Source organism: Oryctolagus cuniculus, chromosome 13 (assembly GCF_964237555.1).
Source record: "Oryctolagus cuniculus chromosome 13, mOryCun1.1, whole genome shotgun sequence".
NCBI classification, from domain to species: Eukaryota; Metazoa; Chordata; class Mammalia; order Lagomorpha; family Leporidae; genus Oryctolagus; species Oryctolagus cuniculus.
In genome coordinates, this window is record NC_091444.1 from 24,428,550 (window position 1) to 24,456,531 (window position 27,982).

A 27,982-nucleotide genomic window follows, 5' to 3' on the forward strand; every position below is an offset into this window, starting at 1 on the left:
AGGGACCTTTGGCATGGCGTTTTTCCTGATCAGATTGGATACTGCTCTCTGGAGGGAGGGAGAGCAGAGTACAGGAGAGGAAGGAGAGATGCCAGCCCTCCTAGCTACTTTCACTCCCCTTTAAGGCTGCCTGGTTACGGTCCTGGGAAAGAAAACCCCTGCATTCCTCCCCTTTAATTGGGTTTATTGTTAAGCACTGGAGCAGCTAATCCTTACAGACCTGTAGGAGCTGGGGTGTCGGAGCCCTGAGCAGGATTCTTCGGGAGTCCCCGCGACCTCCTCCGGTAAGAGAACCCGCTTCTTTCTGGGCACTGGGGAGGGGGCTCCTTGCTGAGTGGGAGGCGCGGCACCTGGGGAGTGAATTTGGGGAGCCACTTTGGGGAGCAACTTGGGCATTGATTTCAGCCCCAGTTCCAGTGGGCTCCGACTCGCTGGTGTCAAGGGTAAGTTGCAGCAGCTTTGGAAAATACGTCTGCGTGGGGGTCTGGCTGGAGGGGTCGTTCCTGGGGAGCCCTGTGACCATCAACCCTAGGCTGGCTCCAGTGGGAACTGTTTTGCACTTGTGGGCAGGGGAAGGGGAGCAGGACACCCAAGTCCCTCCTGCAATGCCTGAGTATTCGGGACAACCCCCGGGCTCTGCGGGGTGTCAGGACCTCCAGCTCTCCGGCTCCCCTCCTTCCTGCTCAACCTTCAGCTCTTAACCTCTCTGATCCACCAGACTAGTGGGGAGATTCCCGCTCTGCCCGTCTCCTGCTGGGAGAGGCTGGAGACTCCACAGGCTAAAAGGAAGGTTTGTAAATAGCCCGAGGCTCTGCAAAGCCCTGGGAGGAGGATCTGCCTGGGGCCCTCCTGGCCGTGCTGTCCTGGATGCACAACACTGGCGGGTGCACTACTGCTGTCAGTCACAAGACTGCTCCTTCACCTTCCCCAGGGGCGCGTCTATCTCCCTCCTGCCTTCCAACTTCCCTGGTTCAGTTCGCAGGAAAAGATGCTTGCAAGGAGGTCTGGACTCACCACCACCTCCACTTCCACCCCCATCCACACCGTGGCCCCTTCTCTCCACGTAACTTTGACGCACAAACATTAACCCTGCAGCTCCCAGAGGCAGAGGCAGCTGCCAGGGCTGGCGCTGATCTGGCTGCAGTGCGTGGCTGGCCAGCCTTTTACTCCGGAGCCAGAGAAATTGATCATGAGGAAATGTCTGAGCAGGGTCAAGAGAGGCCAGCTGGTTCGGTCTTGGGTAAGGAGATCATCGCTTCCAGATGAGGGGCCAGAGACACAACCAGCTGTCTCTTCCTACTGACCCTGCTTACCCAGGGCTAAAAATGAGACCCACATCAGAAACAGGCCAGAACACAAAGTGCTTAGTAATAGCGGATACAGGGCTCACGCTCGACAGCTTCCCGTCTGCTCTTGATTAATCAACCTGGAGGACCATCCAGGCAGGTGGGCGGGGGTGCCAGACCACTGAGGCTCAGAGAGCTTGCTCAGTTGCCAAGTTGCAAAGCTGATGACTGGGGCTACCCATTTGATGGTGGTAGCATCTGAGTCCCCATCTTGTGATAAGGGGTTGAATTGGCAGGTCGCCGTGAAGTGTGTCTGTGTGTGCACGTGTGCATGCGTTAAGAGTTATCCTTTGAGAGGCGGGGGCAGAACTTTGGGGAAGAAGGCTGAGATTTGGGTGAGAAAGACTGAACAGCTGGAGCCAGGAGAGGCTGAGGTGGAGCCGGGAGTGTGTGTATGTGTGTGGCCGGGGGCACTCAGCCTTTCCCAGGTCTTCCCGAGGGGTTCGCATGACAGCAGCCTAAGGAGGAAGGTGGAGGTGAGCGGCCTCCCGGCCCCATCATTTACTATCTCTTTGAATTGGCGCGTTTGCTGAACACTTATTTCTACCCACCAGCACCTTCATTAGAAATGAGGTTACCTTGAAAGGTGGCAGTGAGGCATTGAACATGATCATGCATGCCACGTGCCTGCACGGTGCCCCTGCCAGGTGCGGAGGCCATGGCACTACTAAATACTCTGAAATTCCGGCTGGAAGTGGAAAACAGCCCCCTCTAAGAGGAGAACACCTCCCCCGCTCCCTCTGCCCACACTCACGCGCGCGCACACACACACACACTCACACACACACGCACATACACCCAGAAATAAATTGCCACACGGAGTATGTGCGAGTGTGCGCCCAGCCGCAGCCTGCCAGAGCCCGCGGAGTGAATGAGCTGCAGCATGAATGAGAGGGGGAGCGGCCGAGTCTGCAAACAGCCTGCGTGCCTGGCGCTACAACCGCAGGCGCGCCGCCATGGTCAATGGCAAGGGGCTGGGGCTGAGTGGCCGGCTGCCAGCAGGAAAGCAAGCTGGTGGGGTGGGGGCAGGGGGCTTCAGGGCTGTCAGACCCGTGTCCTCAGGGTGTCTTGACACAGCTGTCCTGGTCCTGAGCTCTGCTGTCCTTCCTCCTGCACTCCCCCAGCCCGGTCTCTGTCCGTCCTCTCCCCTTCCGGGAGCCACACGCAGTGCCTGGCTGGGGTGGGGTTCACACTAATTGGCCCACACCTGCATGCGGGAGGCACCGCTTGCTGGAGTGTTAGACTTCAAGGCAGCATTAGCCGTAAGAACTCCCTAGAAGGTACCCCCACGGAGACCGGCACGTGGTCCGCCTGTGAGGAAGCAAACGCGTCCCTCCAGGGTTGTGAGGGGTCCCTGTTTGCCTGCTTGAATCCCATATAAAAGTGTTGGCTGTATTCAGGGCCATGCCGTATGAAAAGTAATGCATGGTTCAAGACGCCGGAAGCACAGTGAGAGGAGACGCTCAGATGTGACAGGCCAGAGGGAGCCGGGGACAGCCCAGGCAGCAGCCGGTCCCCGTCTCGAATCGTTATTCGTTTCTCTTTTTCCAGCGCTTGCTCTTTAATTTACGTGCCCGTAACGCGGGCCTGCTGCTGGCACTTTAGTGATCCCATAAAAGCTCTCTTGTCCACTGGCACATTACACCTGCTGAGAAATGGAACGGGGATCATGACTCCCATTTAGCAGGTGAGAAAGCTGAGGCCCCTGTGCACAGGAGGGCCTGTAAAGAGAAGTAGCACAGCCTGCCCTCCCCAAGGACCCCCACGCGTTGATCTCTCAGCCATGCCCAGATGAATCCCTGGGCAATGTTCTTTGTCTCTATAAGCTGACAATAACCCTTAAGGAGCACGTGGACTCTGGCTGGCCACCGCAGCAGGAGTGACTTGGTTGGACTTAACTGTGGGTTTGCTTCTAGAATTAACTGGTGGCAACAATTGGGAGTCCTTTTCCTTCGATTATTTCATGAACAGGAACTGACCACAGAGCTGACCTCTGGATCCGCAGAGGCCTGGGGGAAGGAGTGGTTGGTCTTTGGGGTTTGTCTGTGGTCGGGAGTCTCCAGGGGCCTGTACAGTTCAGGGGCTGGGCTCTGGCAAGCTGACGAGCCCCTTGGGTTGCAGCCCATGAACTGCAAATGAGTTCTGACAGCAGCACAGACCCAGCCCTGAGCCCGTGGCACTGCGAGCTGGGGGCAGCACTCTGAGTGCTGGCAGAAGACTGCCAGAAATTATGTATGTTCCACCAAAAAAAATACAGACTCACAGCCTTGGGGGTGGCCTGGTTCACATTTTCCAAAGTACGCCCCGCGCAACCCCAGGCTCCTGGGCTGTTACTGTGTGATACAGGAGGAGTTTCACTATCCACTGGATTTGGGCAATGCCAGGTTGAAAGGCATTAAGCAGTTGTCTTCCACAGTGCTCAGCAGCTCTTGTAGCTAGTGTGGATCACCGGTCTCCCAGACGATGGCCAGCATGAGCAGCAAATGCACTTTCCTCACAGAGAGTCTACCGGGGCTCACTCTGGAAGCAAACTTCAGGAATCCACAGTCCGGTCCAGTCTTCTGCTTTCACTAAAGAGAGAGATGGACACTCAGAGATGTACAGCCATTTGCCCGGGGCTGCCCAGCTCCTTGGCACCAAGCCGAGATCGGAGCCAGAGCCTGGGTTCTTTTACGTCTCATTCCGGAGAATGGTGGAGAACCTAACGTGGACCAGAGTCCAGGAGATGGAACCAGGGCAAGGACATTTCTAGCCCTGGCCCTTTCGTATCACCTTTGACCCCTTTGGAACCAAGTGGTGTCTGTAGTTCCATGATTCCTGTGCCCCAGCCTGGAGGCAGACAGCACATTGTTGTTAGAGGTGATCCAACTGATGACCTTGCCCCCAAGGCTCATGGGAATGGAAAACTCTGAGAGCAGAGACTGTGAATGTCCCTGTGAGCTGCCTCCTCTAAGGTCAGTTAAAAAAAAAAAAAAAAAAAAAAAAAGCCAGGCTCTGGGGCTCTGGAAGGGCTGGGGTTTGCTCACTCTGCCCCAGAGTGATTCATGCCTCCTTGCCTGGGAGCCCAAGTGAGAGCCCCAGCAAAAGTGGGGTGACACCTGCTGTAGGCAGAGCTGAGAGCTGGCAGCTGTGGGTACTCAAGACCCTCTCCTTCCCTGTCCGCGTCTCCTCTGCTTTGCTCAGGCCCCGTGTAGGAAGAGCATGGTGTGGCATTCCTGCATTGCACAGGCATCGGAGCAGGCTGGATGGGAGGCCTCTGCATTCCGGTGCGAAGTTTCCCCAGGACTCTAGCACATCCTAGGAGGAGGGCAACGCTCTGCGGCTCTGAGCCCAGCTGCCCCATTGTGCAAGGCCCTCAGAGCAGGGTCCTAACTGCGACTCAGACAGGGAGCTTTTGGTGGGGAGGCCGTGTGGGGCAGGGGGTCAGCAGCCTGGGTCCAGGCAGAGGGTCCAGGCGGCTTGAGGTCATGAGGTGACCTGGCACCTTGGGGGCGTGTGGCGGCCGGGAGGAGGTCTCTGCAGAAGCATGTCATCTGCCCGAGAGCCCTCTCTGGAACGAGCCCTGCTCCAGGGACCAGATGGAGCCTGCAAGGAGAGCGAGCAAGGCTCTGGGGAGGGCGCTGCCTCCTGGGCTCAGAGCCCCAGCGTCTCTCACCAGCACCTCATCAACAGCCAGGCGTGCTGCTCTTGCCTCGGACCCCACTGCCAGGCCCGAGGAGTGCACTCCAGGGCGGCATCCACCCCAGCGCTGCACTGCCTGGCCTGTAGGCAGAGCCCTCCCAGGGGGACGGGAGACTGACCCCAGACTGCGATCAGGCACCAAGAGGGGCCAGGCGCCGTGCAAGGCCCAAGGGAGACAACAAGATGGACAGATCTCAGTCCTGGTGGAGCTGCTCTCCACTGACCTCCCACGGGTGCCTTCAGGTTGACATGGGAGTTACAAAAGAAAGGGCCGGCTCTCCCCCTAGGGAGTAACTTTGGGAGAACGGTGGGCTGACTCTCCTGCAAGGTTGGGCTCTTGGAGCATCCCAGAGAAGCTGTGCTGACCATGACCTGGACCCGGACCCCAACCCTGGGGCTGCATCTCCTCTCCCTGCAGTAGGGGCACGGAAACCCGGCCGGTGCCACCTGCCGCCACTGTGCCACAGGCAGGGCATCCTGGGGAGGACTCTGGGGAGGGGACCGCCCCCTTCCTGCTCCCCGGCTCAGGTCTCCTCTCTGACGAATACCTCCTCCCACCCTTCAGGATCCACCTTGAGTCCAAGCCCTGCACAAAGCCTGCCTTGGTCAAGTCTCCAGTCAGGCCCCCCTCCCTCCCTCACTGGACCTGCAGTGTGTGCCAGGCACTAGGGATTCAGAGAGGAGTAAGCCTGCTCCCTGGCCTTTAAGCAGATGTTGTTTATTTATGCACCTACATTTGGTCTTTCTAACCCAATCGTAAGCACTTCCTTTCAAGGCCAAGTTCACAGTACAGACATGTCTGTATGAATCCAGGGGATACAAATACACGCTTGTTCGGTGGAGGAGTATCACCTTGGCAACTCCAACATGGTGCATGAATAAAGTCACGGGCTCTACCAGGGGCCCTTTTGGCAGAATGTTCTCGAGGGTCTTGCGCTGTTGAGGAGTGGAGGTCCCGAGCCAGCCACGCTGCCAGCATCTGCGGTGTCCCCTGAGCTGTCCACGTGACGTCTCAGAGAAGCCTACAGCGGCTGCCCGTGGGCTCGGAACCCAGTGGGACTTGTTGCGGGAAAGGGAGAGAAAGGCAAGGCGTACACGGGAGAAGCAGATGAGCGCAATGCTGGGGCTTCGGGCTTCTCAGAATTCCTTTCCCTCCGGAAGGGAGGGCCGGGATGACAGCAGTTAAGAGCGGAGGGTGTGCGGTGGGGGCACGGTGGGGAGCCGCGGTCTTTCCAAGCCGAGGTTAGACCTGCAGCATGCACAGGGCCTGGGGGTCTGGGGGAGGTCCCCTAGCGTGGGAAGGAAGGGCTCAGGTGGGAGATTCCGGATCCGGGCCCCTGAGTTTGCCACATGGCACTGAATATGGAACTGAATTGCTAGGCTTCGGTGTATGGGAGGAGGGGTGGGCGGGAAAGATGTTTTCTTACAGCCCAGCCTGGGCTAAGAATACTATGTTTTTTAAGCTATTTAAGCGAGATGGAGAAGAAGGAACAGTGAGTACAGATCTGCTAATGAGGTGGCAGAGCCTCCTGGGGAGCAGGCGGTCATTCCCCAGGGCTCCAGGAGGGGCAGTGGTGAGCGGCCGGCCAGTCCAGCCCTGAGCCGGGGAGCCTGCTCAGCATCGGCTCCTGGCCTGCAAAAGCAGCCAGCACAGCCCTGGTGCCCCGGGCAGGGAGGAGAGGCACCAAGAGGGGCACACACAGCTGACTGTGGGTTTTGCTCCTTTGCCAGCATCCTCTGCGTCCCTGGGGACTCCCCGGCTGCGAGGGGTCCGCCCAGCCAGGAGCAGTTCTGGTGTCTTGGAGACTTAGCTCAGCGATACTCTTGAAGCCCCGACAAGAGTGATAGACTGTAGGGACAAGCTCTAAGGCAAACTTCCTCGTTTCCCTCTTGGCTGCCTGGGGGGTGGGAGTTCCTGCATCCCAGATGCCACGCGCCCTGTTAGATGGAAGCTGCTAGGTGGAATCTGCAGAATGGCAGCTGCCTACAGAGATGCCCTGATTGGAATGCCTTGTTTCAGGATGCCAGCTCCACCTGTCAGGAGGAGTCTCCCAAAAGTTTGTGGGACACGTGTATTACAGGGGGAAAAAAAAAAAAAACTATGGCTGAATGTTGACTTTCGGCAGGGGGCACCAAAAAAGTTTTCCTTTCAACTCCATTTTCAATAGAGGTTTTGAAATCTCCTGTTTCATCCTCCCAAGGTCATTGTAACCAGTCCAGGAACATTTGTTTGCACCTTGCAGTGCTTACCCTGAAAGTTAGGGACCGGCCCATCCTGCACTGCAGCCACCGTGCCAAAAGGAGCAAACCAACAAGTGAGCCTGAAGACACACACTTAGGCCACCACATGGCCCATGGGCAGGGGAAAATAAAGGAAATCTGAACATTTCTCACATGCTTTTTTTTTTTTTTTTTTTGCAACAATAAATAGGCACCACTGATTCGATAGCCAAGCTGCAGATGTACACACTGAGCTAAAATTCACAAAGAAAATGTGGCCTCTTCGGCTCCAGTACAAGTCTCCTGACCTCCCACTCTACTAGGTGGCCAAAAGGAACGTGGGGGATTTAAACTTTGAACTTGGCCACTGTGGCCTTGGGATGTCTTCCGCTTTAGAGTTTCATTCGGCTGATCCCGTCTCTTTCAGGAAAGAACAGCCTTGAGATGGCCTTTCCTCCTGCTGCTCTGTTTCAAGGTGGCATCTTGTGTGGTAAGGTACTCACTTGACCTTGGTGTGGTGTGGGAGAAAGGGCCTCAGGCTAGCAGGGAACTTGGAGCCCCCAGGTAGCAGCTGGCTGGTGACCTCAGAAGTGTGGCTGAGCTCATCTGACCCATGGGGACCAATGGCACTCTTTTGTTTAGCCTTCACCATATCATGGGGGCGGGGGGACCATGCTCAATAGTCCACTAATGGCCCTGATCCCAAGAGAAGTGCAGGTGGTAACCATCTCTTCTTCCCAACCCCAGCTGACCAGCCCTGTGGCTGTTCCAGGGCTGCAGGCAATGGTGAGCTGGCAAAGGTTTGATGACTGGTTCTGGGGTCGGGGGGATGAATTCCTAACTGTACATTTGCCATTTTCCTTGGTCGATTTTGAGTTCCCCACGTGACACCACGAAACGTGAAGTTGGAGAGAGCTGTGCAGTTGGCTGTCATGGACTGGTATAAGGGGCTGCAGCCTGCACAGGCCGTGGGGGGAACTCCTGAGGTCCCTGCCCCTCATGCAACACTGTCCCGGACTCAGCTTCTGCCCCCAGGCCTCCCCATGATTGCTCACTGCCCCGTTAGAGGCGGCTGCAGCCAGAGCTCCTGCTAGACTGGCAGCCTCCCAGTGGCAGGGTCCTGGGAAGCCCGCCATTCCTGGCACCAGTCACCCCATTCCTAGGGAGTTGTCTACTCCCAGGGGTGAAAGCAGACGTGTTCTTCTAGTGACCACACCCTCTGTGTCCCCCTCCCCTTCGCAGATCCACTCTACAGATGGCGTCCATCTTTCTACCTCGTCTTCCTCTCTGTTAGGGACCTCACTTACATCTCAGCATTCTCACTCCCAGGGTCTCCAAGTCCCATGGTTGTGCCTTCACGGCACACGTGGTTTCCTCTGGACTGCAGAACCCATTGTCTGATGTGGGTCCTCCAGACGCGGATGAGCAGGAATGAAACACACACATAAACGTCTTCAAAGCCGTCTCTGCTAGCACTGTCCACCGTGTGTGAGGCAGCGGTCCCACGGGCACTCCTTGGCTTAGCCTTCACCACGTTGTAAGAGGTTGGTCCCCATTTTACAGGTGGGGAAACGGACGAGAAAAGGAAGTACCTTGCCCAAGGCCACGTGACTAGCAATTGGAAGAGGCAGGATTTGAACCCAGGTTCACCTCCAAACCTATGCTCTTCCCCTAATAGTAAATTGTGGGGGCACGTGCTTTCTTTTGGTTCTGAGGCTACCAGAAGATCTCACGAATTCTTTGGCAGTTTTTAAAAGTGGGGGAAGAGGGGCATCGCCTAAGAGGAGCATTTTCCTACTTCACTGTCAGGTTCAAGGCGAATGGGGAGGAAGGTGTTGGCAGAAGTGGTGCTGCCGCCACTACTCCCAGCAGCCCTGCCATCCAGCTGCAGCTGTGCTAGGGGGTAGAAGGAGCAATGATCCCTCCACTCCACCTCACCACACTCCAAGCACACATTTCTCTCTCGCCTTCGCCACCTCCCCGAGGGCACCCTCCTCCCACCCCCAGATGCACCTGCCAGAAATGCAGGAGCGTCCGGATTTCTGCCCAACACACAGCACAGCAGCAGAGACCGTAGGTGACTGGACTCCCAGCTCACATCCCAGGTCCCTCATTCTCTCTGCTGCCACTGTGGGCCAAGCCACCGTCATCGTCCTCCTGGACTTCGTCCCAATTTTCCATGCAGCAGCTCTTGCATCCTGCACTCCCGTCTCGGATCAGCCGAAGGGAGCTCTTTCAAGCAGGAAAGGTGTAACTTAACTCCCCTGCTAAAGAAACCTCCCGGCCGGCGCCGTGGCTCACTAGGCTAATCCTCCGCCTTGCGGCGCCGGCACACCGGGTTCTAGTCCCGGTCGGGGCGCCGGAGTCTGTCCCGGTTGCCCCTCTTCCAGGCCAGCTCTCTGCTGTGGCCAGGGAGTGCAGTGGAGGATGGCCCAAGTGCTTGGGCCCTGCACCCCATGGGAGACCAGGAGAAGCACCTGGCTCCTGCCTTCGGATCAGCGCGGTAAGCCGGCTGCAGCGGCCATTGGAGGGTGAACGAACGGCAAAGGAAGACCTTTCTCTCTCTCTCTCACTATCCACTCTGCCTGTCCAAAAAAAAACCTCCCTGTCTTCCCGACTCACTTCAAAGAAATCCTAGTATGGATCTATTAAGCCCTGAATGGCCTGTCCCCTTCGTGCCTGTCCCCACCTACTCACCAGCCCAGGCCCTGGGGAGCCCCTCGGCCCCAGCCATGCTGTCCCCTCAGCTCATGCCTCCCTTCAGGCTTTGGGGTCTTGTGCCTTCTGCCCAGAGGCCCCTTCACATGCTCTTTGCTTGATCAGTCCCTTCACAGACTTCCAGTGTCCACTTCAACAGGCCCTTATCCGCGGAAGCCCTCCCCCCTGCCTCTACGACACCCCCAGATGTTCCCCACGCCTCGTAACCATGTAGGTGCCAATGCACTTGGTCATTGCCTGCCTCTCAGGAAGTCGGCCTTCTGGGATGTAAGCCACAGGTTCACATTTAGCACCCGACACATCATCAGAGCTAAACCAATGCAGGTCAGCTGTTGAGTGAATGAGGTAACTCCGGGACTCTGATATAAAGTTAGGACATGATTCAAATTAGATATTATTGAATAACTGTGCTCAGCGATATGGGAGTCACACGGCCAAAGCATGCTCATTTATCTGACAATCACTCATTTAACATCGACCAGGCAGGGGAGAGTAGGAGCAGCAGTGCTCGGGGGAGGTGGCAGAGTTGTGATGGTGGGAAGGAGCCAGGCTGACTCTGCAGTCCGAACACCTGGGCCATCATTTGTGTAACAGGAAATGCCATCACTCAGCTCTGATCCCTCACGGTGGACAGCCCTGTGTTAACCCATACATGTGGGGTGGGGATTTTGTCTAACAGTTAAGATGCCCACGCCCCACCGTGGAGTGCTTGGGTTTAGTTCCTAGCAATAGAGTCTCCTTCTAATGCAGACCCTGGGAGACAGCAGAGATGGCTAAAATAACTGGGTCACTGCCATCCTGTGTCCATGTGGATTGGCTTCCCAGCTCCTAGCTTTGGCCACCGCTGTTGTAGGCATTTGGGGACGGAACCAGTGGATCAGAGCGTATGCTTGCTCTCTCTCGCTCTCTCTCTCTCTCTCTCTCTCCCCCATTCTGTGTGTGTGTCTGTGTGTGTCTGCTTCCTAAACAAATATTTTTAATCAATCCATGTCCTCACCATTGCCCTTAACAAATGCATGTCCTACAACACAGAGATTCCACTACTGGACAAACTCCTTGAGCATGTAGCAAGCACGTGTTCACATAGGAGGCATTCAATAAAATCCAATGTAATTCCCAAAAGCCACTAGGAAGACTACTCTTGTTTTTGACAGCTATCCAGATTTTGCTTCTAACCCAGCCTTCTGGCCATAGCATAAAAGATGAGAATATTCTAGGTCCTCTCTCCTGTTTGCTCTCGTCTTACTCAGCTGAACAGATCTTTTCTTCTCTACCCCTCACCAAGCACCCCCTGAAGGTTCAACTCTGGAGGCCATGGGGAGAAAGGAGGAAGAGGACTGCAGTTCCTGGAAGAAACAAACCACCAACATCCGCAAAACCTTCATCTTCATGGAAGTGCTGGGGTCGTAAGTCCCGGGGCGGGAGACTGTGGGGAGGGGGCGGGGTTGCTCTGGGCTCCCCCTGATGCATGAACTGCTGTAGGATGCTGGGTAAGGGACCTGGGAGAATTGTATGGCCTGTGGGGTGGAGTGTGAAGTTGGGGGTACACTGGGGGTAATACTGGGGTGACATGACGCTCTGGAACCCTAGGGGAATCCCAGCTGTTTCCCATGGCTCCCCCTCCATCTGCCCGCTCCCCAGTGAGCCGTACCTTCCTTCCAGATGGGTGACAACTTGGAGAATCTTGCCCTAGTCATGAAAAGAGGAATTGGGGGACACTGCTGGGCACCCAGTGACCCTGCAACACCCCTGGGCCTCCTCACCTGGCTTCCGCATTTCCGCCTGGCAGTGGACAGGCGGAGCCCGCTGTCCGCCTAGGCCGCACACACCTGAGATGGCTCCCGTCCCCATCCTCTGACCCTCCTTCCTCTCTTCTCCACTCAGCTGTGCTGAAAGCCAAACCCCTCCTAGCCTGTGGGGTGTCTACACCACCCCTTCACAATGATCGCACAGCCGGTAGGCCAGAGACAGCGTGTCCAGAGCTGACTCTCCACTTAGCCCTGCCTCTCCCCCCAGGAGGGCACAGCCTCTGACGCAGGCTGGCAGCAGCCTCCAAACCGTAGCTGGACGGCTAATTAGTCTGAGCTAATTGGACCTGGACGGTGAGGAGCAGCTAGCGGCCTGCGCATTCGGGCAAGCTTTCCCTGTGGCCAGTTCTGGCTGAGTGGAGCTCCACCCTCCACCCTCGGTCCTCCACCCTCGGTCCTCCACCCTCCACCCTTGGGCCGGGAGACTGTGACTGCAAGCCATGATGGCTGCACACACTCTCACCGTGGACACAGAGGAGCCAGGCATGGCGGGGAGCAGAGCTCTGGGCCCTCTGGCCCAGGCAGGTGGAGGCTCTGTGTGGTGGTGCCAGTCGTCAGAACATCGATCTTCCATTAGGGCCTCTGCCAAAACAGAGGTGGCTGGAGAGGGTGATCTGGCAGGGGAGAGAGCCAGACTCAGGAGTGAATCAGAAATGGTTTGCTAAGCAGCCCAGAGACCAAGAGCAGAGCGGGAGGAGGAAGCCCAGGTCAGGAGCTTATTTCCAGTCTGCCAGACTCGAGCCGCAGGACTGTCAAGAGAGACGCAGGGCTCTGAGCTCAGTGGCCTCTGGACCTGAGGCGTCTGACAGCGTATCCCTCCCGTGTTTAACTGTGCATGTGCTGAAATGTAAGAAAACAGTGCGATGAGCCCCGTATCCCACCACCCCAACTCCCTGACTGTCAACATTTCACTGCACAGCTGGCCTGCCACATCCCCGGGATCCACATCTTGTGGATTCAACCAACTATGACTGACGTATTTTTAAAAACGTACCTCTGCACTGAACATGTACAGAATTTTATTTCTCATCATTTTTCCCTAAACAATTCAGGACAACAGTTATTTATGTAACGTCATGGTATTGGATATTTTTTTTTGACAGGCAGAGTGGACAGTGAGAGAGAGAGAGAGAGACAGAAAGGTCTTCCTTGCCGTTGGTTCACCCTCCAATGGCTGCCGCGGCTGGCACGCTGTGGCCGGCGCACCGCGCTGATCCGAAGCCAGGAGCCAGGTACTTATCCTGGTCTCCCATGGGGTGCAGGGCCCAAGCACTTGGGCCATCCTCCACTGCACTCCCTGGCCACAGCAGAGAGCTGGCCTGGAAGAGGGGCAACCGGGACTAGAACCTGGTGTGCCAGCGCCGCAAGGTGGAGGATTAGCCTAGTGAGCCGCAGCGCCGGCCATGGTATTGGATATTGTAAGTACTCTAAAGATGACTTAAAGTACAGCAGAGGATGGACACATGCTATATGCAAATATGCTGTTTTTAAAAAATATGATTTATTTGAGAGAGAGAGAGAGTACTCCCTTCTGCTGGTTCAGTCCCCAAGTATCCACAACGGGCAGGGCTAGGCCAGGTCCAAGGCAGAAGCCAAGAACACAATGCAGGTCTCCCTGTGTGTGTCAGGAACCCAGCATCCCCTGTGCATTAACGGGAAGCAGAGCTAGGACTTGACAGATAGTGCTGGCTCATCCCACCGGCTGCCCTGCGCCTACCTGCTCTCTGCAGTCCCATGCTTTTTCTCATGCTTCCTTCTTACTCCTGTAGGAAACATTTCCAATTCTTTTTTTCCCTCACTGGGATAACTCATTCATCTCTTAAAACTGAGCTCAGCATACTCTTAGAAGCAGAGGGCCATGAACTTAACGCTCTTCTGCTCTCCCAAGGAGTCATTTGGCACCCATTCTGGAAAAGGTGTCCTTCCCTCTGGCCTCTGCCCGCTGTAGTAATTATGATATGTACATGTGGCTCCCACAGGAGTGGCACCTGCTGGAGTTGTGCAGTGCACATCATGCCCAACCATCAGAGAGCCCCTGTCTTAAGTATCCCTTTGTCTGTGGTCTCGTAATAGTCATTCTTATTATTTGTGTGTGTCTTGTCTCAGATTCTAAGCCAGCCAATGCTACCCAGTGCCTGCCCCACAGAGCTTCCGTGAGTTCCACAGGCATTCACAGAACACCTCAGAGCAGTTTTCAAATCAAACGCTGATTGCTTACTTCTCCCTGTTCCGCCCTCGTTGGTAGCCTCCTTGAGCATGGAGACACTAACTCTTTTCTCTCCCGGGTCTACGACTCAGTAGGTGCTGGGTGAACCTTGGCTGAGGGCTGAGGGTGCGAATGGATGAATAGAGCCGTCTCTGGAGGCTCTGATGAAGTCAGTTGCAAGTGCAGCTGGGGGAAACAGGAAGTGCCAAGTATTTTCTAATGCAGATGTGTAATGTGCTTACTAAAGCTTCGCTGCTTTGGGGCCTTCGTTGTAGGACTCCCAGCTGGCAGGGGAGAGGTGGCTCAGCTGTCTGCTCACTTAGACTCTATGTTCCCTGTACCACCAGGTATTGTCCCCCAGGATAATCCAATCATAGCCATAACAATGAGAACGGTACCAAACACATATGGTTTTCATAGGTGCAAGAACACGTCTAAGCACTTCACATACGTGAGATCATTTAATCTGAACAATCCTATGAATGAATCAGATGCTGCCAGTCTTCCCACTTTAGCAGGAGGCAGCTGGAGACAACTTGTCACCCCCAAAAGCTTGGTTTCTAACATGAGAAACCAAGGCTCCAGCACCTACCCCTAGCTTGACTGCTGTCCTGATGGCCTCTTCTCCAGAGGAGCCCCTTCAAATCAAGACGCCTGTGACTTGGAATCTGACCCTGTATTCCCACTGGGGTCCATTGCCTCTGTCTTCAGAAAGCCTGCGTCAGAAGCTCCTGGACTCTGTCCATGGTCCTTGCAGATGCTACTGAATGAATGAGCGTTTGCTCCGCCCTCTTATCCTCTGATCATTGGTTCAGTGTGACTATCACTAGCTAAAATCGATACAGGAGTCTTTTCTCTCTGAACCTGGGCCAGGTAGAGTTGCTCTAACTGCCATGCCAGTGTGTCATGCTGTACTGTGTTGGAAGTGAAGCGAACTAGCTGCAGTGGTCTCTCGTCAATGGGTTTTGCAATGGTGAAACCTTGCCACAGCCAAAGTAGAGTGCTCCCAAATCGTAGCACCAGGCATTAGCACCTGCCTTGTGCCTGAGTCTGTGGGGGGCTCTTTTCCTCCCAGTACGATCTCCTAGGGAAAGAAAATATGGATATGCAGATAGGCCCTGCCCCCGGTACGGTTCACGGTGCCCACCCTGACCATGGGAACGCGTTATCCACTTCCTGCACCTCCCCATCTGTTTTGCCTCTCCATGTTCTCCAGCCAGCAGTAAGTTTTATCTCCGCATGTCTCGTCCCCAGGGGAGCTTTTTCTGAAGTTTTCCTGGTGAAGCAAAGGGTGACCGGGAAGCTCTTCGCCCTAAAGTGCATCAAGAAGTCCCCCGCCTTCCGGGACAGCAGCCTGGAGAATGAAATCGCCGTGTTGAAAAAGTGAGTGGGTCGTGGGTGGGCTGGGTACAGGGCTGGGAGGGCAACAGCGCCTTTCAGGTTTTCTACACCAGAGTCACAGTTAGCTCAGGTCAATGAGCTCAGGGTGATCACACCACTGTCCTGCCTCCCTCTTTTTTCTGGCTGCAGTGTTCCTGCACCCACTGGCCACAGAGCTGGTTGGTGCACATAGGCCAAAGAGTAACTAGCTCAAAGGAACTAAAATCAATTGAGGCCCAGTGGCAGCCGAAATCAATGATTAAGGAGGCAACAGAAGATTTGGGAGTTAGCCTCAGTTTGGTCCAAAGCAATTGCAGGTTTAACAGCCCAACCACCATGAGGATGAAGACTTCGCTAACAAACCATCACAGGTTCCGAGTGGGACACTTACAGGAAGGCCCTGTGGAACCGCCATGGTGAGGCCACGTGTGCCAGGTGCACCCAGCCAGGTCTGGGACCACAGGACAAGGCACACATGGTTCCCTGCTCTCAGGAGCTCACGCTTTCCAGGCAGACACAGAGCAGCCCATTGCAAACTCCAATCCCACGGATGCGAGTCCCACCCAAAGGAGGGAGAGTTCAGAGGAAACGGATTCATTTGCTCATGTGTGTGTTCATGAATAGGGGAACATTTTCAAAGCAGGACATTGAGGGAGGAGCAGAATGTTGTAAGAGCAAGAAGGGCAGTGCAGAAAGGAAATTCAGCCTGAGAGTCGGTCTGGGGTCGAGAGACATTAGGGCTGAGAAACACTATAAACTCACTGAGATCAGGGACTATGGCTGTCTTTCTTATTGCATTGTATCAGCAGCAAAGACACTCAACAGATACTTGTTCAGTGAGTGGATAACCAAAAAATTAATGTTAGAATTATCAGCTTATGTGGCTGGCGCCACAGCTCAATAGGCTAATCCTCTGCCTGTGGCGCCAGTACTCCGGGTTCTAGTCCCGATTGGGGCGCCGGATTCTGTCCCGGTTGCACCTCTTCCAGGCCAGCTCTCTGCCGTGGCCTGGGAAGGCAGTGGAGGGTGGCCCAAGTCCTTGGGCCCTGCACCCGCATGGGAGACCAGGAGGAAGCACCTGGCTCCTGGCTTCGGATCGGTGCAGCGCACCGGCCGTAGTGGCCATCTGGGGGGTGAACCAATGGAAAGAAAACCTTTCTCTCTCTCTCTCTCACTGTCTAACTCTGTCTGTCAAAAAAAAAAAAAAAAAGAATTATCAGCTTATGAGTGACTCCATAAAACAGCCACTACAGCAAATCTTTTAAAAAATTATCTGGATATTTCCATAAAATAGTTACCAGTGACGATGTTTTTTCCATTCCCAGGGGTCTGTGCTAAGCATTTTTCATGCATTATCTCTTTTAATCCTGATATAATGCTAGGAGAAAGATGTACTTTTCATTCAAGGAAAATTATCCTTGGAAGATTTACATAAGCCAGCTAAAATTACCCAATTAGTACATGTCTCAGCCAAATCTGAACCCAGGCCGAGCTGACTCAGAGTCTAAGTTCTTAGCCCCTGTGCCGCATAACCATGAGTAAAACTTCCTAGAGAATTTCCTGTTTATGGCATGGGCACAGCTGCTGCCTGGAAAGCCAAGCCCGTCAGCTAATATGATTATTCTGCTTGCCATGGTCTCTGAATAATGCCAGACAAGGATGGCTGGGAGCAGGGTTTCCCGACCACCACACTATTGATACCCTAGCTGTCCTGGGGGCTACCTGTGCAGTGCTGCATGATGGGCAGCACTTCTGCCTCTACCCACTAGATGCCAGTAGCGCCTCCCTCCACTCCAATAATGTCTCAAGATATTGCAAAGTGTCCCGGAAGAGACAGACTAGCCCCTGGTTGGGAGCCACCCATCTAAGGCATCCCCCAGAACCCACTCCAAAACTAAGCATCCTGGGATGGCATTTTTTTTTCAACACTTCCTCCCTGGCTACCCAACAGGAGAACCCCTGTATTGAAATACACTCCCTTACGTGATGAAGATCCAGGTCCCTCTTGTTGGATAACCTGGTGTGGGGCACTCCCTTAGCCTTCCTGGGGTCTTTTCCCTTTCTGTCTTACTAACGTTAGAGATTCCTGGAGTAACAGTGAAACATTTGTTCCTTGAAGGCAGGCTGATCAATTATTCACTCAACAGATACGGATTAAGAGCACCTTAGGCCGGTGCTGCGGCTCACTAGGCTAATCCTCTGCCTGTGGCGCCAGTACTCCGGGTTCTAGTCCTGGTTGGGGCACCGGATTCTGTCCTGGTTGCCCCTCTTCCGGGCCAGCTCTCTGCTGTGGCCAGGGAGTGCAGTGGAGGATGGCCCAAGTGCTTGGGCCCTGCAGTGCGCCGGCCGCGGCGGCCATTGGAGGGTGAACCAACGGCAAAAGGAAGACCTTTCTCTCTCTGTCTCTCTCTCACTGTCCACTCTGCCTGTCAAAAAAAAAAAAAAAGCACCTTAGAGTCTTTTCTGGGGGATGGCTTTGTGACCCCCTGCTTGTTGTGAAGGCCTCCCAAGGACTCTGTCCTCATGAACATTGCCACACTCGTGGACAGAAACTTGTGGGTTGGGTCTGTGTTCCTTATCTGAGAACCTGAGCCACACGCCTTTCACCACAGTGCTTTCTTTTCCCCAGAATCAAGCATGAGAACATCGTGACCCTGGAGGACATCTATGAGAGCACCACTCACTACTACCTGGTCATGCAGCTGTAAGTGGGAGGCCACCTGCTTTCCCCAGAGAGCTCTGCTGGGCCCCGGGAGGCTGAGACGATGCTACTTGGTGGTGAGGGGATGATGATTAAAAGGCAAAATCAAGAATTAGTCCAAGAGGCTCTGAAGCTCTGAGACTCCTTTCAGGCTCACTATGCCTCTGATCATGGCCGTGTCCCGTATAGGTAACACTGGGGCTGGTATTGATGCGGTGTGCCCCCACACAGCCTTGCCAGGTAGCATAGCTCCAGCCAGTCAGCAAATAGCTGCAACCTCAACCTGCCCATGCTCCTCTGCTGCCGCACCCCTCCCCTGGGGCTTCTTGGAGCTCCCCGCAACCCAGCAATTGAGGGGGTTATGCCAGGCGAGGGAGGAAACCACCAGAAATTCTCTCTAGCATCATAGATTGAATCCATTTGAACCATTCCTTGTCCATCAGACTTGATGTTAGATGTTTTAGCATCACTCCAGAGTAAAGTTCCTATAAGAAGCCACCAGTACACAGGTTTCAATTCAACAGAAAGACATTTTTTCAAAAGCGAGCCACCTGAATTCTAAACAGGCTGTGATTGTGTGTGTCCGTTTGGAGGATGGAAATGGCACTCTGTGAGAAAGTTCTCCGTGCCATTGTCATATTCAAACACGCTTCTTGCTTGTAGAGGCTGGCTGGCTCCCCTATGAGCTCAGCTTGGGGTTCAGGGACAATTCCATCTATAAGGCACACACGTGCACACACATGGGCACACACACCACTCTGGGATCTCCGCGTGGCTCAAGGCAACATGGTTTTTGACTGACAGGCTGATTCCTCAGAAACTAAGGAACAAACTGAGGCCGTGGCAACTGACCAAGACCTGAGCTCACCTAAGGACCCAGAGAAGAAAGGTAGCTGGCAGCCAAAGTGGGAGGGCCCAGAGTGACACTGAGCAGTGAGCAGGGACCACGTGGCACCTTGAGGCCAATTCAGCAGGAGTAGCACGTGATGGAGGAGCTGCTAGACCCCTGGGGCACCAGTTCCTGGACCCAGGCTGCCAGGGTCAGGGAGTCGCAGCTGTGTGCACACAGCATTTTCCTTGTGGGCTTTTCTCTCCAGAAACACAAGGAGCAGGATGGTGGGTGTGCATTTTGATTGGAGAAATTCCATTTCCTGGTCCTATGTGGTGTGCAGTTGGGTTTGCATTACCACATCTCCCATCGTGGAACGATGATGGGGCAAGGCTGGCCAGGAGAGCAGAAACCCTGACTCGCAGGTGGAATCACCTGGAAGTGTTTGCCCCTGAGAAGGCAAGGCCTTGCGAGGGCATTTCTCTGTCTTCATGTACTTGGAAAGATCTGCCAGAAAGGATATTACTCTTGTTTCGTGTGGTCTCAGACGATGAAATGGGTATCATCCGGTAGGTACAACAGGAGTCAGATTTCTTCATGATATAAGGAGATATTAAAAAGATGCCAAAAAATAAAAGTCTCTTCGGAGGTAGAGAGTCCTCTGATGCTTGAGTGTTCTAATACCGACTAGAAAACTTCCCAGAAAAGACAGTGCGAGAGAATCCAAGAAATGGGAGATTGGACTTGATCATTAAGCTCTTCTGAGTCTGAGATAACCACGTAATCTGAGTCCCAAAACACCCCTACATCCTAAGGCAATTTCAGCCTTAGGTACTCCCTGTGTCCTAGGCCAGGAAGGAAGGCAGATAACTGTGGCCACGCTAAGGGATAATTGTCTTCTTGTGCAACCCCAGCCAAGGGCATGTGCCGTGAAAGGAAGTTTCCAGAGAGAGGCCAATGACTCCTTAGGGGAGGCATTCCAGGCACCCAGAAGAGGCATGCTGAGACTGGAACCATACAAAACACAGTTCACGGTGCCTGCCTGTCCCAGCACAGCTGCGTCCCCAGTACCTACAGAGCAACCTCATTCTCATTCCTTTAGCCTGAAATAAGAGCTGGATTCCCGCCCTTGCCCCTCTGTCTGCAGAGTTTCCGGTGGGGAGCTCTTTGACCGGATCCTGGAGCGGGGCGTCTACACAGAGAAGGATGCCAGCCTGGTGATCCAGCAGGTGCTGTCCGCTGTGAAATACCTCCACGAGAATGGCATCGTCCACAGAGACTTAAAGGTGGCAAGGCGGGAGCCCCCGATGGGAAGGAAGCTGCATGCATGGTGGGACGGCTAAGCTCTGCAGAGTGAGAGGACTGGACTGAGTGACTCCCAAGTCCCTTCTGCCCTCAGATTACCCAGCAGTCATTGTTCCTGTGCACCTTCACCTTTCCCCAAATCTCGCACTCTATCAGAGTATCAAAATAAGCCACGAATTTCTTGACTCCACCCATAATCAAAATCAAGTGCAACAAACACCTTATTGAGAGTCTACATGGCACATAGGTATTGCACTAGCCTTTGACAAGATCAGAGACAGTTCACTTGGGTGGAGTCCCTAATGAAACCAACAGGTCTGGAGTACCTGGGGGTGAGGCGGGCTGACTTGGGGTCTTCCTGGGGTAATTGGGGGGAGGAGTTAATATATTGATGCTATAAGATAGAGTGACATCAGGGCTACAGGCAAGACACAGAGCATGAGGTACAGGGTGAAGGGGCAGGCAGGAGGGAGCAGAGAAGAATGGGGGAAGAAGAGCTTGGCCCAGGGCTCAGCTTTCTAAAAAACTGTATCAAGTGGAAAGTGATGTGTCTTAGGTGATTGTATGCAACATTGCATAATTCTGTTCCCTTGTAGCCAGAAAACTTGCTGTACCTCACCCCAGAAGAGAACTCTAAGATAATGATCACGGATTTCGGTCTGTCCAAGATGGAACAGAACGGTGTCATGTCCACTGCCTGTGGGACCCCAGGCTATGTGGGTGAGTCTGCGAACAGGAGGGAGGTTGACCAGTTGGCTGCATTCAACCACATGTGTGTTAGTCAGAGATGTGATTGTGAGGTTATAGGATTCAACTTCAGGGGAGCCCCTAGGTTCACTTATGAGGTTTCAGGCTAGTTAATCCATCTGTCTCTACCACTTTCCCTACTGATCCCAAATCTTACGTCTTTAGAGACACCTCACTCCTGAGCCCTCCCTACAGCTCTGTCTATATGAAGGGGCTCCAACAAATTCATGGAATAAGGAGATAACACAGATTTCCCATGAAATTTTGAAGCCACCTCATGGTTGTACTATCACTCTTGCAGACAGACTTCCTGGCTTTGTCTTTCCAGCTAGACCGAGGGCCTAGACAAGATCTCGAACCCAGAGAGCAGGAGAGACCTCAGGGATTGAGTGCTCACCCGCTCTGCTTTCTCCCACTTTGGAGCTCAGCCCCACCCTTCACTGCTCAGTGCCTGGAACCACAGGATATGGAGTTTGTGCCTGAGGAACCCAGATGTGGGCTCCCAAATATGCACTGGACGAGGGACCCTGGGAAACTGGCAATGGTGTGGGGGGGGTGTCTCAGGCCTGAGCAGCCCTGTCGGCTCCCAAGGCTTCCCAGAAGAAGAGGGCAGGCAGGACACAGTGGCAGCATCCCTGGGAACTGTGGTGGAGAAAGCAGAGACCCACGGCGTCCACTCCTGCCCCTTTCCTCCTGGCTAGGCATCACCTATAGGAGTTGGGGAGTGGGAAGCCGGGCCCTGACTCAGGAGAGGAATCTGGGAGAGCAGTCACGAGCAGCAGGTGCGGAGCCTCAGTGGGCACCAGGCCCTCGAGTCTGAGATGCATGCAGAAGGCAGCTCTGCTGCCCAGAGCTCCAAGCAGCACAAGGCAAGCCCTCAGCCCTCCTCGCGGAGCTCGCAGTCCAAGCAGCAAAGCCCTTCCCACAGAACGCACCCAGTCTGAGGGGGCCCCCAGTCTAGTAGGGGAGATAGCACCTACCCCAAAGATCTCCCAGTCTGAGCGGGAAAACACAGGCCGTGCCTTCCGGGAGCGCTCAGGCTGCTGGGGGCGACATGCACACTGGAGTGGGGAATGTCCAGGCTGAGGGAGAAGTCCGGGTTTCTCTTTGCAGAAAGAAGCAGTCTTTCCTGGGGAGACCCAGCCCCTGCTCTCTGGGAGGTGGCTGCCCTAGCCCTCTCCTGCAAGCGTCTTCCTGAACTCCAGTCCCCACCCCCACAGCCCTGTTCCCTTGCACCCCACCCTGACTCAGCCATTGCTTTGCCACAGCCCCCGAAGTGCTGGCCCAGAAGCCCTACAGCAAGGCCGTGGATTGCTGGTCCATTGGCGTCATCACCTACATCCTGTGAGTAGAAGCTCCACTGTCTCAGGGCCCTGAGCAATCTGGGAGCCTGCTCACCCACTTCCCTCCCCTCCCCTGTCTCTGCTCCTCCTCCAAAGCCTGTACATGTGCAGGTGCAGGTGCGTGCACACACACACACACACACCCCTACTCTCGCATACAGCTCCAAAGGTTCTTCTGTCCCCCAGTCGCCATCAAGCTACAAAACCAGCTCAGCAGGAACCCAGCTCAGCCCCCAGGCACTCCCTCCTTCTGCTCCCCACCCCCACTTCCTGTGGGTAAATGTGAGTCCCACTCTGGAACCAGCAGTGAAAGAGTGGGATGAGCCAGGCCTGGAAGCCAGGTGGGCCCAGTGTTCCTGCCTCTCTCCTGGTGACGTCAGCCTAAGGCAAAACCATGGCCAGGACGGAGCTGCTCGGGGCCTCTGCCTCTTGCTCCCCTCCGTGCATTTTCCGGCTCTCCCCTTCCCAACCTGCTCATGACCCTTGCCCTGCCATGCCTCCTCACCTGTAGTGCACTTGACCCAGAGAAAAGTAACCTGCTTCTCCTGTCTACCCCAAGTGAGGATTCAGGTCTCTGTTTCCTCCGCTTCTATGGACTAATGTCACTCACTCATTCATTTTCTCAATAAGTGTTCACTGACAGCCTGCTCTGCATCGCTGCCGGGCTAGGGGCTAGGGGCAGTCAATGAAGCAAACTAAATAAATCCCTCTTGGGCGGTGCCATGGCTCACTTGGCTAATCCTCCACCTGCGGCGCTGGCACCCCAGGTTCTAGTCCCAGTTGGGGCGCCAGATTCTGTACCAGTTGCCCCTCTTCCAGGCCAGCTCTCTGCTGTGGCCCGGGAAGGCAGTGGAGGATGGCCCAAGTGTTTGGGCCCCGCACCCGCATGGGAGACCAGTAGGAAGTACCTGGCTCCTGGCTTCGGATCGGCACAGCGCGCCAGCCGTAGTGCCATTTGCAGGGTGAACCAATGGAAGGAAGACCTTTCTCTCTGTCTCTCTCTCTCACTAACTCTGCCTGTCCAAAAAAAAAAAAAAAAAAATCCCTCCTGAAACTTACACTCAAGTGGACTCTCTACAACCCTGCTGACAGGTCCTTCTCCACACCCAAGAGTCAGGGGCAGTACGGGCCTGGGGGGTGGAGGACAGAGGGACCCTCTGGGGATGCCTGTTTCAAGCCTGGCTCCTGCCCAAACCTCCAGGGCCTAAGTCATACCCGAACCAGAGGCAGACCCATGTCCTTGGTCACACGGCTGGCCCGGGAGCCTCGTTGCCCTCTTGTGTGTGTGCAGTGGGAGGCTGGGGGAGGAGAGGGAGGCAGGCTTGGGGAGGAAGGGGATGCAGCACCACCTCCCTCCTGTCTCACTGCAGGCTGTGCGGGTACCCCCCGTTCTACGAAGAAACCGAGTCGAAGCTGTTTGAGAAGATCAAGGAGGGCTCCTATGAGTTCGAGTCGCCGTTCTGGGATGACATTTCTGAGTCAGGTAGGCGCGGTGGGTGTGAAGGACGAGACAACAGGCTCGGTGGAGAAAAGAGCTTAACAAAAGATGGCAGTCCTGGCTCTGCCAAGTCCCTGGGGATTGGACAGGACAAGCTGCCAAGGAAAGTGGAGAGATCTGCATCTGGTTCAAAGGCCAGATACACTGTTTGCATTTGAGGCTCATGCATTTGTTTTCCTGGAGACAGAACCTCGGTGGGTCTGGAGCAGGTGGCAGGGGTTGGGCGGGGGGGAGAGGATTGGGAGGGTGCGGTGTAGAGGGGAGGCCAGCAGGGCAGGGTCAGGTAGGGGCGAGTGTCCCAGACAGGCAAGACCAAGGGGCTAGAGACCGGAGCAGAGTGTGCAGTGTCTGTGTGTGCAAGCAGCAAATGCTCCAGGCTTGCTGGGCCTGCTCGGTGTAGACCAGAGCTGGAGTAGGCCGGCACTCACATGTGTGCCCATGTGCGGGTGTTGGCCCATGGATGGTGCAAACGCATGCAAAGGTGGCGAGCAGGAATCCCTGCCGCGTGACAGCGACGTTTCTGCAGAGCTGAGTGGGTGAGGCTGCGTGCAGCATCTCGGTGGTGGCTTCTGGTGGGTTGCTGCTAGGTGGCTTGGCTTTTTTTTTTTCCCTCTCTCTTTTAAGACTCTTAAAATTGCCTCTTTGGGAGATTAACTAAGCATGCATTCACTGCCACCCACCAGCCCGGAAGTGATTTTCCATCAGTCATGAAATCTGGTCCTCAGTTGTCGTGTCTTTGATTCCACCCCTTAGCCAAGGATTTTATTTGCCACCTGCTAGAGAAGGACCCGAATGAGCGGTACACCTGTGAGAAGGCCTTGAGGCACCCCTGGTGAGTGAGAAATGGGGTGCACTCAGGACCCCGGCCTCTGCTTCCCCCAACCTTGCCGCCTTGTGCACGTTGCTGTCCCCAGACCCTGCTTGCCCTGAGCCACTGACTGTTGCGACGTGTCAGGAGCACACACTGTTCCTTGGCCACACAGACAGCATTGAGAGGGGACAGGGCGGCAGCTGAGTCACAGTCAGGGCAGGAGGCAGAGGCAGCCAGACACTGTCATGCAGCCGTGAGTGTGGGCTCCTATAGGGCACAACACTCAGCACTAGTTCCCCAGGAGGCACTCAGTAACAGAAACTCCGTCTTGTCCTCTGTGAGCAAAACCTGTTCCATGTGATTCCAGATCAAGCACAAAATGGCCAACTGGTAAAGAAGTAAAGCCTTGAAGCATCTTTTTTGTTTGTTTTAGATTTATTTACTCTGAAAGTTAGAGTCACAGAGAGAGAGATGGAGAGACAGAGAGAGAGAGAGATGTTCCATCCGCTGGTTCACTCCTTAGATGGCCGCGATGGCCAGTGCTCGTTTGGGCCAAAGCCAGGAGCCAGGAGCTTCTTTCGGGTTTCCCACACAGGTGCAGGGGCCCAAGCACTTGGGCCATCTTCTACTGCTTTCCCAGGCCATTAGCAAGGAACTAGATCAGAAATGGAGCAGCTGGGACATGAACTGGTGCCCAAATGGGATGCCAGTGTCGCAGGTGGTGGCTTTACCCACTACACCACAATGCCAGCCCCAACCCTGCTCAAGATTTTACAAAAGCTCCCCACCTCCTACCACTGCAAGCCCAGATTCCTTTGTCCTTGCCCTGACCCTTTATATCCGGCTTCATTTCCCAGGATCCCTAGCACAGCTTCTGTGTTGCACATGGGTCTAAGAGCTACATACACCTTTCTGCCCTCCTCCACCCCTCCACCAAGCTTTGTTCTAACCACAGCTTGAGTCACCATTTTCACCACCTGCCTCTTGCCCTCTGTCTAGCATCCTCCAGCATCCACATCAGCCTCGGCCCTTCCCTGAGTCCTGCAGGCCACGTGCGCCTCCGCCTCCCCAGTCCTCCTTGTACGACAATAGACGATACCTCGGCATGGACAACACCCCACACTTAGACTGTGGGCTGCTAGGGATCAGGGCTCAAATCTCTTGCTTCCCTGGGTCTCTTAGTAGTTGGCGCAGTACTGTGCACACAGCAGGTGTGTGAGGAACACTCAGAGGTGGAGAATGAGGGGATGGGGGAAGGGCAGTCTTTGGCAGAAGGCTTCATGGAGGCAGGCTTCCAGGAGGAGGAGGGTCGGGAGTGAGACTCTGAGCTCAAGGGTGGTGAGGACGCAAGCATCCTGTGATGCAGGGGTCAATAAGCTCTTTCTGTGGAGGGCCAGACAGCAAGTATTCCAGGCTTTGCTGGCCATACCGTCTCTATGGCAACAACACAGCTCTGCTGGCCAACCACACGTGCAACCACAGACTGCCTACGTGAAGGGGGGTGACTCTCTGCAGATGAAAACTTTGTAACAGAAACAGTCAACTGGTAGATTTGGCTCACCGGCTGTAGTTTGCCAACCCTGCTCTCAAGCTCCTGTTTGGTTTTGCCAAAAGGCAGCCTGGTTCTAGCCCTTCCTCCTGTGGGCTGTCCTCTCCGGGACACTCCTCTCAACTTGGTTCCCGGCCTGCATGCACTGCCCCCTGCCCAGCCCTGAGGGTCCGCACTCACCCGGTAGCCAGATGTCCTCTCCTGTGCCCGCAGGATTGACGGGAACACGGCCCTCCACCGAGACATCTACCCATCCGTCAGCCTCCAGATCCAAAAGAATTTTGCCAAGAGCAAGTGGAGGGTGAGTCGTTCTCTCCAGGGGGTGGGCAGGCTGTGCTGGGCCCCCAGACTCTGGGCTAGGGTAGGGGCTGTGCAAGGGCTCTCCTTGGGGTGTCCCAGCTGGCACTGGAGCCCTCGAAGTGGGCAGCGGGCGAGCGCGAGGATGCAGAAGGCCAGAGGCTGCCTGTGTCTCCTTAGCAAGCTTTCAACGCAGCCGCCGTGGTGCACCACATGAGGAAGCTACACATGAACATGCACAGCCCAGGCGGCCGCCCGGAGGTGGAGGACCGGCCGCCCCTCCCTCAACCCTCAGAAGCCTCCAGACCCAGCTCCCCTGAGATCACCATCACCGAGGCGCCTGCCCTGGACCAGAGCGCGCCCCTGCCCACGCTGCCCCGGCTGCCCTGCCAGCACAGCCCCCGGCCCGCCCCGCCTGGCGCCAGGTCCCTCAACTGCCTGGTCAATGGCTCCCTCCATATCAGCAGCAGCCTGGTGCCCATGCACCAGGGACCCCTGGCCGCCGGGCCCTGCGGCTGCTGCTCCAGCTGCCTGAGCATTGGAAGCAAAGGGAAGTCCTCCTACTGCTCCGAGCCCACGCTCCTCAAAAAGGCCAACAAAAAACAGTACGTATTTCAGCCAAAGACGGAGCCTGAGCCCTGTGAGAACCCAGGCAACAGGCCGGGAAGTGACAGGAAGGCGTCTCCCACTCACGGGTGACTCTGCAGGGTGGGAAGAGCTCTGGGTCGGGATCAGGAGAACGCTCCCCGCCCTGTCCCCGCCACCCAGTAGCTGCAAGACTATTGGCAGATGAGTCAGTGGTTGGCTGTTTTTAGTTTGCTCATCTATACAATGGGTTGATTGAGGCATGTCAGCCTGCGCAGCCTTCCCCTCTGTAAAAGGTTAGTGAAGCAACAGGGATGGTAAGAGCTTGCAGAAAGCGTGTGTACGGTGAGCGCTGGATTCCGCGAGGTTCTGGGGCCCCCGTGTTTGGGGTTGGCACAAGGCTTGGTTGCCATCTGTGCCCTTTCTTCAGTGGCTTGCACCTTCTGATCCTCATGAGGAGAGAGCCGCGTGGGGGCTACGGGCACAGAAAAGGGCCCCCAGCTCCGATTCCTTCCTCCAAGGCCTCAGAGCCTGCTGTTTGTCTCCTTTCCAGGAACTGCAAGTCAGAGGCCATGGTGCCAGTGAAAGCCGGCGGCAGCTCTCACTGCCGGGCAGGGCAGACTGGGGTCTGTCTCATTATGTGATCCCTGGAGCCGGGGCCCATGACACTGTAGTTTTCAGGTGAGGACTTGAGGCCACAGGGCCAGGGCACAGCTTCTGTCCCAGGGAGCAAACCCCACCCCAGGGTCTAAATGATAGGGCCCAGGGGAGCAGAGGGGCAGCCCCCCAGCCTGACCCCCGCTCTGCTTCACAGGAGAGACGTTCAACTCTTCTCTGCCCTTCCAAACCCGGCGTCCACGCGGCAGAGGGAAGGAGGCGAGCAAGCGGAACAGGTCCTGGCAGGAGCGGTTTTTGGTCAGAAGCTACCTGCCGGCTGCCGCCCAGGGACAGATCTCAC

General features: G+C 55.3%; 1 protein-coding gene across 2 annotated transcripts; it reads left to right on the top strand.

The window, feature by feature from the left end:
* The first annotated feature begins 39 nt into the window (after positions 1 to 39).
* On the top strand, positions 40 to 27,974 carry CAMK1G (calcium/calmodulin dependent protein kinase IG). 2 transcript variants are annotated; one of them, XM_051820531.2, is made up of 14 exons: positions 40 to 284; positions 7,675 to 7,742; positions 11,251 to 11,371; positions 15,234 to 15,362; positions 17,989 to 18,063; positions 20,037 to 20,175; positions 20,791 to 20,914; positions 22,210 to 22,285; positions 23,655 to 23,767; positions 24,536 to 24,614; positions 26,356 to 26,443; positions 26,620 to 27,044; positions 27,578 to 27,705; positions 27,839 to 27,974. In XM_051820531.2, exons 3-13 carry the CDS (start codon positions 11,280 to 11,282, stop codon positions 27,666 to 27,668), a joined length of 1,431 nt encoding a protein of 476 aa, XP_051676491.1. In that variant the 5' UTR covers positions 40 to 284; positions 7,675 to 7,742; positions 11,251 to 11,279; the 3' UTR covers positions 27,669 to 27,705; positions 27,839 to 27,974. The 2 variants fall into 2 exon arrangements, with proteins under 2 accessions (XP_051676491.1, XP_002717588.3); XM_002717542.5 differs by having other exon boundaries at positions 45 to 284; positions 7,675 to 7,737.
* Positions 27,975 to 27,982: the final 8 nt, after the last annotated feature.

Coding starts and splice junctions, on each gene's coding strand:
- CAMK1G (XM_002717542.5), top strand. CDS start 7,692: ATGGCCTTTCCTCCTGCTGCTCTGTTTCAAGGTGGCATCTTGTGTG. Junction 20,915..22,209: donor TGGGACCCCAGGCTATGTGG/GTGAGTCTGCGA, acceptor GCTTTGCCACAG/CCCCCGAAGTGCTGGCCCAG. Junction 23,768..24,535: donor GGATGACATTTCTGAGTCAG/GTAGGCGCGGTG, acceptor TCCACCCCTTAG/CCAAGGATTTTATTTGCCAC.